This window comes from Alligator sinensis, unplaced genomic scaffold (genome assembly GCF_000455745.1).
Source record: "Alligator sinensis unplaced genomic scaffold, ASM45574v1 scaffold895_2, whole genome shotgun sequence".
NCBI lineage: Eukaryota > Metazoa > Chordata > Crocodylia > Alligatoridae > Alligator > Alligator sinensis.
The window spans coordinates 1,173-11,241 of record NW_005843667.1 but is presented as its reverse complement, the minus strand read 5'-3'; the positions used below and the strand labels follow the sequence as shown (position 1 = coordinate 11,241).

The following is a 10,069-nucleotide window of genomic DNA, read 5'->3' as shown; positions in this document are numbered from 1 at the left end:
GGGGCTACAGCCACCCCAAAATTCACCATAGTTCCTCATCCAGTGCTGCTGCCGCCTGCCCCACCCCTGCCCACCCTGAGCACAGCCTGGGCCCAGCCCTACCACCAGGAAGAGGCTGGCGCATCTTTGGCCCTGAGTGCACAGTGGGTAGCTGCCCTCGCCCCGTGCACAGATCTGGGGGATACATGTCCCCCATGCTTCCCCCAGGGGTGTGCACAGAGGCAGACGCTCCCCCCCACCCCTCCCCCAGTGCTTCCTGGATGAGCCATGGCTGTCTCATACCCTGCCCTGCCCCAGCTGTTCAGCACCTGTCTCTACCTTCAGCCCGTGTCCCACTCCCTCCCTTACCATGGGGGCCTTGATTTGCTTCCTCCATGCCCCTTCCCCACACAGACTTACCGGCCAGATGTTGCTCTCCAAACTGCTAGACTGCATTCCTGGCTGTACGCATGCTGCAGGTGCACACATTCATGCGGCATTTATTGGCGACGTTATTGACCACATCAGCCAAAAAAGCCAATTTTTGATAATGTAAATTTTCCTTTTAACGGTGTTGATACGATATGGAGTAATTATGCTTATGTACTATTATACCTACTTTTATCTTATGCAGATAGTTCCTCTTGAGAAAAAAATATCTGGTATAGTAACTATATCAGTTAGATGAGACAACCTAAGAATGACTTTTTTTATAATCCGTGCAGGCCTTTGTATTGCTGACTTCATCAGGTCTCTTCCACATCTCTGTGGAGAGCAGATTCTACAGAGAGAGAAGAATTTGGCTTCTGTCCAAGCATGTGCCTTGAAGGAATATCTCAGTAAGTATTGGTGCAAATAATGGATTAAACTGTCACAGGATCTCAAATTAATATACGAGGACATGTTTATTTGGGATTCAATGTGACAATGTTTGTTTTATAAGACCAGGGAATCAAGTCATTTTGCAAAGAAGGAAGAGAAATATTAATATAGTTTTCACTTAAGAAGCATTAGATATACATCTGTCGTGACTCATTCCTCTGATACCTTTAAAGAGGTTGTAAAAAATGTCAATTCTGTAATACTAGGCTGATATCAGCTAAATGGTGCTAGAAGATGCTGTCCCAGCAGTGTCAGGGAGCAGTGTATGGACTCAGGAGGGTGTAGCAAGCCCACATGTCTGCATTTTGGAGCTTATACCTGGGTACATGGTGTACTGTGGACAGACTTCTGGAAGGCACTGGCAAAGACGAATCAAATGAAACTTCAGGCTCAGTTGCTGGTAAAGATGGTTGTATCTGCTGCTGTAAGAAACCAGTAACATGTCTCTCTAAAACATACAAAACGGGATTTGGATCAACTCCTTTCTCTCCTGACCAGGTTCTAATCTTTTCTGATTACTTAGTGATTATGATAGCACATTTGATCTCTCTCTCTTCCCCCTCTCTCTCTCTCCCTCTCTCTCTCTCTCTCCTCCAGAGAGGCAAGAATCAGCCAAAGAGCTTTCTACTATTTCTGTTGATGAGCTCAAAACCCTGTTAACACTCATGAGGGAGCAGTTTTTTGAGCTGTGTAACACCGCCCTTCCAAAAACTCTTTTACATGAAGAAAAAAACAAACCTAGCATCCATGCAGTGACTTGTGGTAGGTATCTTTATTTAGAAAATTCACCATGCTTTCAAAAAACTCTCTACAAATAAAACTTTTTATATTTTCATATTTCAGTGATACTAAAGTACACCTAAAAGAATTCATTCCAAACGAGAGAAACTGTGGGAAAGATATTTTCCAAGTTTTGTACATTCATGCATCTGTTGTTCTCTCCATTGGATTATCTATGCTTCAGGTTTTGCTGACAAAAATATGACTTTTACACAATACTATAAATAATTTTGCATCTTGTGATTTTAAGATATTCTTGTCCAGCCTCTCCTGTTTCTACATAGAAGATTTTTTACAGTTTTTATATTATGTTTGTTTTCTTTCACACTTTCATTTGATAGCTTGTGTAGTTTTCTGTCCACATAAGTTACTTGTATAGAATTTAAAGGAAACATACAGGTGCTTAATTCCACAGAAGTGTGTGTGTGCATATATCTGGGATGGCCAATACAGTATTAGAACAGCAAGGCTATTGTGTGGAAGCTCTGTAGCCCCATACCATGTCCAGCTTTAAGAAAAGGCCTTCATAGACTCGTGTGGTATCTGCTTTTGACATGCCTAACCTTCCTCTTCAGAGAGAGAATTAAACTTGCTAAAATGAATGGTTTAAGGCCGTAAGAGGATGCCAGCCTTCTCCAGGTGCAGGCTTTTTGCAAAACTCGGAAGGAAGTAATCAGGAACTCATAGCACAAAGATACAATTTCTGTTAGTTGGCATGTAACTGAACAAGATGGTTTCATTTTTGATATTTATTTAATAATGTTGCTAACTAGAGGTGCACTGATACATCGGTCCAATTATCGGATTGGCACTGGTATAAAGAAAATTGGAAATCAGCCTGAAGCGGCTGATTTAATTTGACCCATAAATGCACATGTGGGTATGCAGCGCAGCATGCAGGCAGCAAGGAGCACAGTCCAGCAGCTTGGAGAGCTGTATGCAACTGGTAAGTCTGTGATGGAAGGGGAAGGGGCTTGGGGACCTGGCGCAGCCCTGGCTCAACCCTCGCCTCTGCCCACATGCTGGGAAGAGCCGGAGCTGCACTGGGCGGGCGGTGGCGGCCCTGGGAGGGGGGGCTATGGCAAAATTTGGGGTGGCTGCAGCCCCCTCGTATCCCCTCCCAGCACCGCCACCACCCACCCTAAGTCCAGCCCCTGCTGGGAAGAGCCTGGAGCAGCCCCGGCCCCAGCCTACAGCTGCAGCCCAATGCCCTGCCCTGCCCTGCGCAGATCCATGGGGCACATGCCCCCTCCCCCTGTGCCCTCCTGGGGTGCACGCAGGGGTAGGAGCCACCCCACAATCCCCAGACTAGCCACGGCTCCATTCCGTGCCCTGCCCCACCCGGCCAGGCAGCACCTACCCCAGCCCCACTCCCTCCCTCACTGCGGAGGGCATTGATCTGTCCCCCAACTCCTCTGCCCTCCCCCGTTTCCTTCTACCATGACAGACTTACCAGCTGGATGCAGCTGTATCAGAAATTGCATCAGTATTGCCTCCTCAAAAATGGACTATCGGTATTGGCCCCCAAAATCTCTATTGGTGCACCCCTATTGCTTATATAAAATATTTAGCCAATACTTTTTCCCTGTAGATCTTACAAGCTTTTTCTCAGTTTTGCATTGCTCATTACAACACTGTCTGTATGTGTTGACACCATTAATGATTATGAAAACATTGGTGTTAGGATATTCTATATCAGGACTCCAGATACATTACTCTCTACTCTGGGTTCCTTCACTTCTCGACCATTTTGCAGAACCCTGGAGACCTAGTTCATTTCCTCAATGCTTTCTATACTATCTCACACATGTCTGGCAATGTGGAATATACTACTTTGAGTTTACATATTAAAAACAAAAAAACCCCCAAGATGTAGAGGATGTGGAGATCTACTTAGAACCATGGATTCAATGAAAACTACTATTTATGACTTACAGAGTTAGAGCTGCAGCCTGATTCTTTGCCAACCCCATTGACTGGAGATAAATTTCATCTTGTACATTACTAATAGCTATAGTTTTATATTCAGCTAACCGTCTTTTTTTCAGAATCTGAGCTAATTGGGTCCAATGCTTTGGAGTGGCCAGAAAGAAGTGTTCTTCAGAATATGGAAAATTTTGAAAAAATTAAACAAAAAATGAGGTAAGTATAAGTATCTTCTAATTAGGAATGATTAAGCATCATTCCAGAGGAGCTATCCACATTTTCAGCCGTCTTGTCAGTTCACAAAAAGTATTTAAGGGTCTTGCAGAGCGAAGAGAAATTCATTTGAGACTAACATGAGTTCCCTTTCTGCTACCATTTTGTAAAGGTATTTTGAGGCATCTCAAGGTGCTTAAGTCTGATCATTGTTCTGAAGCCTTTTGAAGGAATATAGTTACAAGGTGTCTCATTCCCGTAGCTGCCTTGGTGTAATTCTTGGTTCTCATCTCCCCTTCAGAAATATGCACATGCCCTTCTACACTGGTATAGTCAGTGGCATAAGCTGTAGATGTGTATGCAGCACAGGGGTTTTTGCTGTCATGTCTTGCTACAAATAATCACCATCATTATCTTCATGTTTCTTAAGTAAAATCAGTTTCACAGCACAATCTTCAGAGCAGATGAGAACTGACAGCTTTTTAAAATAAACTAAATTTCAGTTTATGTTGAAATGGATGTTTTCCCACTTCTCTTCCTTTGTCTTCAGCACCCAATGCCATAAGTCTGCAAAAGCAGGACTCCAGTCTTAGAATTTGTTTCACATCAGCCTAATGGCTCTCTGAATCTCTTTGAAACAAGGTCTGTTGTGGGTATTTGACATTTTCCTGGATAAGCTTATACCAGTCAGCAAAATGAGTTATCAGTCAGTTAATATTCTCCAAATTTCCAAAGTCTCTGGGTAACATGATATATTATGAGAGTTCTCACATACATCTTTAACTTATCTCTCCACCTTCTTGTTTCTCTTTCAAAATACTGCCCGTTGTTTTTTGTTTTTTTTTTTTTAAGTAATGAACATGCTTCCTGCTAACTGTGCCTTTTGAGTGGCAGCTCAGGAACCTTTTCATCCCTTTCAAATAGGCAAGTGTTGTATAAATCCCAAGAAGAAATGTTAATCGAATCGTTTTCCACATAAGTGATTGGTTGTTTTTTGTAGTTATCCTTTGGTACTCCACAGCTAGTTGTCAGTAGGAAAGAGGAAGCATGTGCTGTCCTTGAATGAGATTCAATGAGTGGAAGGTCATATATTGCTTCCCTTGTTGCTTATGCTGTAAGCATCTTTTTCATGAAATTTAAAATTAATCTGGAAGTGTTTAAAATTTGCCCACAGGCTGAATATCTGAATGACTGATTCTCTCTCTTTTAATTTCACAGCTAAGCTGTGAAATCTTGAAAATAATTTAAAATGGGAAAGTTGGTAAGTCCTTACCATCAAGGAAGTTTTCTTATAAAGTTTTATGTAGCAGTGTTTTGCAGTGGTGATGCCAGTTGTCTTGCATTGGAAATCTACAGTATTTTGTCTCTTAAGCTATCAATGAGTTGATGAGGCAGAATTGATTAATTATGTTTCTTTAATTCCAGTTCTTATTGTCTTTCTTTTCCAGAGGTTCCATGTTGACACATTCATCTGAGCAATTGCTAGGACATAAGGATGGTCAGAGGGAGTCATTGACATTGCTGGATGCTAAAGAGCTACTGAAATACTTTACTCCAGAGGGGTTGCCGATTGGGGATCTTCAGCCATTACAAATTCAAAAGAGGTAAAGTCTCATAAACAAAACCTTGGGGGCATCCTTCAGAATTGGTGGAAACTGGCGCGATTAATGACTACATTAATGAGCAATTAACAACTCTATCACTAAGTCTGAATATAGCCCCTCAGTGCTTTCTAATCAGTTAGTGCTCACAGTTTCATAAATGAAAGATATAAAAACCAGACGTGTATTACTATATTTACTTGAAATTGAATATAAGAAAGTCCCCCAATAATTAGATTCTATATATGAAAAAAATTATAATTTTATTATAATTATCCAGGTGTAGAATCTAATTATTGGAGTTTTGCCTTGAATTTTCCCCCTTCCCACTTCTACAGCAGGGAAGATTAAATCTGGAGAGTCAAGTATCCTTCTGCCCCTGCAGTCCCTTCCCCACTCCCTTATTCTCAGACACTGCTCTCCCTGAGCACATGGAAGTGGGAAGCAAATCTGAAAATACTGACCTAGAAATAAATATATATCTGTAGTAACCTGCATATGGGGAAATGACTACAGGTACCCATAGACTTAGTCAATCCAGAACTGATGCAGTTTGTCTCTTTTGACACTGCTGCAGGATGTAGCACAAGTACTCTATAAACACTTTTAAGCAGCACTTTTGCACTACTTTGTGTGTGTGTGTGTGTGTGTGTGTGTGTGTAGCAGATTTTTTTTTTTTTTTTAAATCTGGTTCAAGGCCAAATCGGTTCACAATTCAGCTGGGCAAAGCCCAATACTCAAGTTCCAAAATATGATTTGAACAGAATTCAGTTTTCAAGTTTGTTTGGCTCTACCACCAGGCAAGTAATCCTCGCTCCCAGAGCCCATTGGTCTGGGGCTTCAGATACTCGCCAAATCCAGGCTGGCAAGCCTCAGGCCCAGAGTCCCTGGGGTTCAAATGTCTCCAGTCTCACTTGATCAGACAGAAACCTTGGAGTTCGGGTGTCTCCTAGTCTTGGTTGCCCCTAGCCAAAAGGCTGAAGGAGCAAGCTAGAGGGAAAGGCTGAGACGAGAGCAGCCCGCCACATAAATTGCGTAGCCAAGATCCTTGCATTGGAGAAATAATAGACTCTCACAGGGGTCAGCCTGCCCGCAGTGCAAGGGACAGGCCTTCATCCTCCAACCACACCGAGTCATTCAAGGCCAAGAAGGGCACCTCCCCTACCAGGCCAGCAAAACTACTTGCGCCCTTCCAATGTGCTGCTCTGATCCCCTTTGGTCTAATATGCTGCTTTGCTGTCTGCTTCCTGTTGTATTGACTGCTGTATTGCCTGGCTCTTCAGTCATCTTCTGGGTGACGCACACATAGGCTGCCCATGGCACATGTGCCTCAGGTTGGTCACCTGTACTTCGGAACAGTAGGAGAGCACTTCGATAACTTGGAAATGCCAACCAAAATAAATAGCAATGAGATATTAAAGAGAATCTATTTTTCTTTGGCCAGAAACGAAAGGCCTGATAGTGGCATATTTGAACATCCACATCCTACTTGTTCCCAGATAGAAACAAAGATGTCCAGCACTTTGCCTGTGCCTTGCTTTTTTGCCCATTTAAGGGAAAACACAGACTTGATATACCGATGATGTGTATCCATATCGGGCTTCCTTGCTCCACCATGCCAATGTGGCAGTGTCTTGATCTGTAGCACAACTGCTTTTATTGAAAGAGGACCCTTGAGTTATTCTGCTGATGCCATCAACAAAGGTGACAGTTGTTGTCTGTTGGGTTTTTTCCCCTCTACTTTGGACACCAAGGGTGTGGCTTGATTCTGCTAAAGTAGATGGGAATCCTTCAATTGATTTCATTAAGGGTTTAGATCAGACTGGTATTAGGTGCTGCACTAAGCAGCTTTGCTTCAGAGACACGAATGAGCTGTTATTGAATATGCTAATAGCAAAGAATTGTCCTATGAATCTGAACTAGACTTGCTGATTCAGAAATTCTACATATTTTTCAAGACGAGTCTCTACCACATGGAGTCTCCTAGATAACTGTTTTTTGTTTTTTTTTTAACAAGTCTCTATTTACCATGGGAGTGTGTTTAAGCTTAGAGAGCTTTTTCTACATCTTACATCTTCCCTTCTATTCCCTTTTCTTTATTCCTCTTTTTCATTCTTCTTGAATTGGCCCTGTTGTGGTCCCTGATGACAGATGATCATCACCTGGATTGGAACTGCACCGGGGGCTGGAGCTGGCCCCGGATCTTTATCAGGATAGAATTCGGTACTAGATTTGGAAACAAACTCTGCATCCACACACAACTGGACTGTTTTATTTTCCAAAGACATAGGTTCCTGGTAAGGTGGCAACCTGGGCACTCAACCTGAAAATCAGGCTATGTAGAGTCAAGTTTCCTCAAATGGAGGGGATGTGAAGCTGGGTATCTCGCATCCTGGGTGAGCACCTTAGCTACTTGGGAGTGAGTGGTGGTGCTACTGGCACTCTGAATGGTGAGTGTGGCCAACCTTCTACTTCTGTTTCTTTGATTCTGTTAAAATTGCTGGAACTTAAACTTAGCTTCAGGATAAATGCAACATTATATTTATCCCAAAATGAAATGTGTGCTTTTTTCTCAGTGAGGCAACACACAAAAAAATGTATTTTTATTTATTCAACATTGATTTCTTCTCTTCATACCACTTCCTACCAGTCTGCCATGCCTATTCCCCCACCCCTTCCTCTGTTTGGCCACCCAACTAAACAAAACCGTTACTGATGTAGTCCTAATTTGAAGATTCCTTTAAAAAATAAATACATTCCTATTCTTGCATTACAGGAGAATTTTATATTCCCCTTTGCATTTGTAGCGCTCCTGTTAGCATTTTCCCTTCTATATGGAGATGCTTGGGATTAAAGGTATATGAACGGAACAGTCCCATAGCAACAACGTTCATATCACACAGCTGTGTGGCATGGGGATCTCCTTTTGCTTCTTCCTGTCTATCTTTCATGTTCATTATGCTGCTGTCCATCTCCTGGTCACTTTCTTTATAAGCCTCTTCCTTTTTTTTGTCCTCTGGTTACTGCCTGTTCCTAATTTTCTTTCTGCAGTAAAATGCCAGTATCATAAAAACACACTGTATACTTGCGGTCCTCTTTGTAATACCATGGTTTAGAAAACTAGTCTGCTGTTTTTTAGAATGCCCAAGTTACAAGTGCAAATAATTTAGATCTAAATATCTACCAAAGCTGGGAGAGGGAAAACATTTATTTTGTCTGCTGAATTTTGTAACAAATTCTCCCTTATCACATTAATAAACCCTTAAGTTGTTATAGCAAATTGTACTGCCTGTGAAGCAAGCTTTTAAGATTAAATGCAATTAATCTCCCTAGAAATGTGTAGGAGGTTTCAAGTCATTTAAAAAGCTCTCTTGAATGCTGACTTGATGCCCTTTATCTTGATTATATACAGAATCATGGTTAGGCTGCCCAGTGCCTCTGCAGCATTTAAAGCACGGGTGTTAAAGATATGCTTTGTGGGCCCATGGAGCCGTATGATCCAGTCTGTGGGTTGCTGGACAAGCCCTGGCCCTGCGTGCTATGTTTGGTATGTGGGCTGTACCTGGTGCCATGCGTGCTGAAGGCAGCACAGGGGGTCGGTCTAGCATGCCAGATGCAGCTCATTTCCCAGATCCCTTGTGCTATGTGAGCATCGTGGGCAGCGCATACCTTGTGCCAGCCCTGGGTACCATGTGCTCGAGTCCTGGGGCTGGCACATGCTGCATGTGGCTCACAGGGCTGGACCAGCTGTGTGCACTGCATGTGGCTTACGGGATCAGCGTGAGGCACATGTTCCATGAGGTGCATGGACCCAGAACCAGTGAGTGGGGCTGATCAGCAGGGTGTTGCATTGAATACATGCCCCGGACTGACCCCCTGTGTCATGGGTAGCATACATAGCCAGTCCAGCCCTAGGAACAGGCTGCGTGTGGCACCCTGGACCGACCCCCTGTGCTGTCTGCAGTGCTGGGTACAGCCCTTGCACCTTGGGCAGCATGTACCCCAAGGCAGTCCTAGGGGCTGGCACATGCTTTGTACAAGCAGGACAGCCCTGCGGCACACTGCAGAGGGCCTGTCTTGGTCCAGCCCACAGAGTAACTCGGGTACGTTCACCCGGCCTTTGGGGCTAGATGAATTTTAAGTCTCTTGGTTTAAAGTCTTTACTGTTTCATATGTTACTGTAGCATCCAAAGGATCAGGATGTGAGTTAGGGGCCACTTGCTGGGGATTGTATGAATGCAATGCAAAGGAACTTGTGTCCTTGTGTCTTCAAGAGTTTACACTATGAAATGTTCCTGCAGCTTTGTTTTCAAGCAGTGAAAGAGTTTATGCCATGAAAAGAATTACCAGGGGTTAAAATAGTCTTTGCAGTACTATTTCTTCTCAAAGAAATGGTAATTAACTGCCTTGGCTTTAGATTGGAAAGGTTAACACGCCTATACACCTCCCCTTTTCACTTTGATGACCTTAATTATTACTGTGGCATGCTGTACTTTGAATACTAATTCACTGATACATAAGTCGTGTTTTCAGTATAACATTAATGCCTGACTGCATCTATTGGATGAATATATGGTCTTGGGGTATCTGTTATGTTCCTTTGTACACAATTAGGAAACTTGGGATGCTTATGGATTGTATAGCTTGAGGTACGGCAAACAATTTTTAAGGTCATTCAAATGAGTGGC

The 10,069-nt window shown here is 43.0% G+C and overlaps 1 protein-coding gene across 2 annotated transcripts in view; it reads left to right on the top strand.

Moving 5' to 3' along the window:
* Window positions 1-8,039, top strand: part of LOC102384171 (mdm2-binding protein-like) — a 36,679-nt gene extending 28,640 nt beyond the window's left edge. Inside the window, exons 12-16 of one of the 2 annotated variants that reach the window (XM_025195634.1) lie at window positions 705-818; window positions 1,459-1,623; window positions 3,690-3,783; window positions 5,229-5,384; window positions 7,666-8,039. In XM_025195634.1, the coding sequence (XP_025051419.1) occupies window positions 705-818; window positions 1,459-1,623; window positions 3,690-3,783; window positions 5,229-5,384; window positions 7,666-7,708 (572 nt within the window). In that variant the 3' untranslated portion in view covers window positions 7,709-8,039. Of the gene's footprint in view, window positions 1-704; window positions 819-1,458; window positions 1,624-3,689; window positions 3,784-5,228; window positions 5,385-7,532 lie in introns of both variants that reach the window. The other variant, XM_025195635.1, reaches the window with a different exon arrangement.
* The last annotated feature ends 2,030 nt before the right edge of the window (window positions 8,040-10,069 follow it).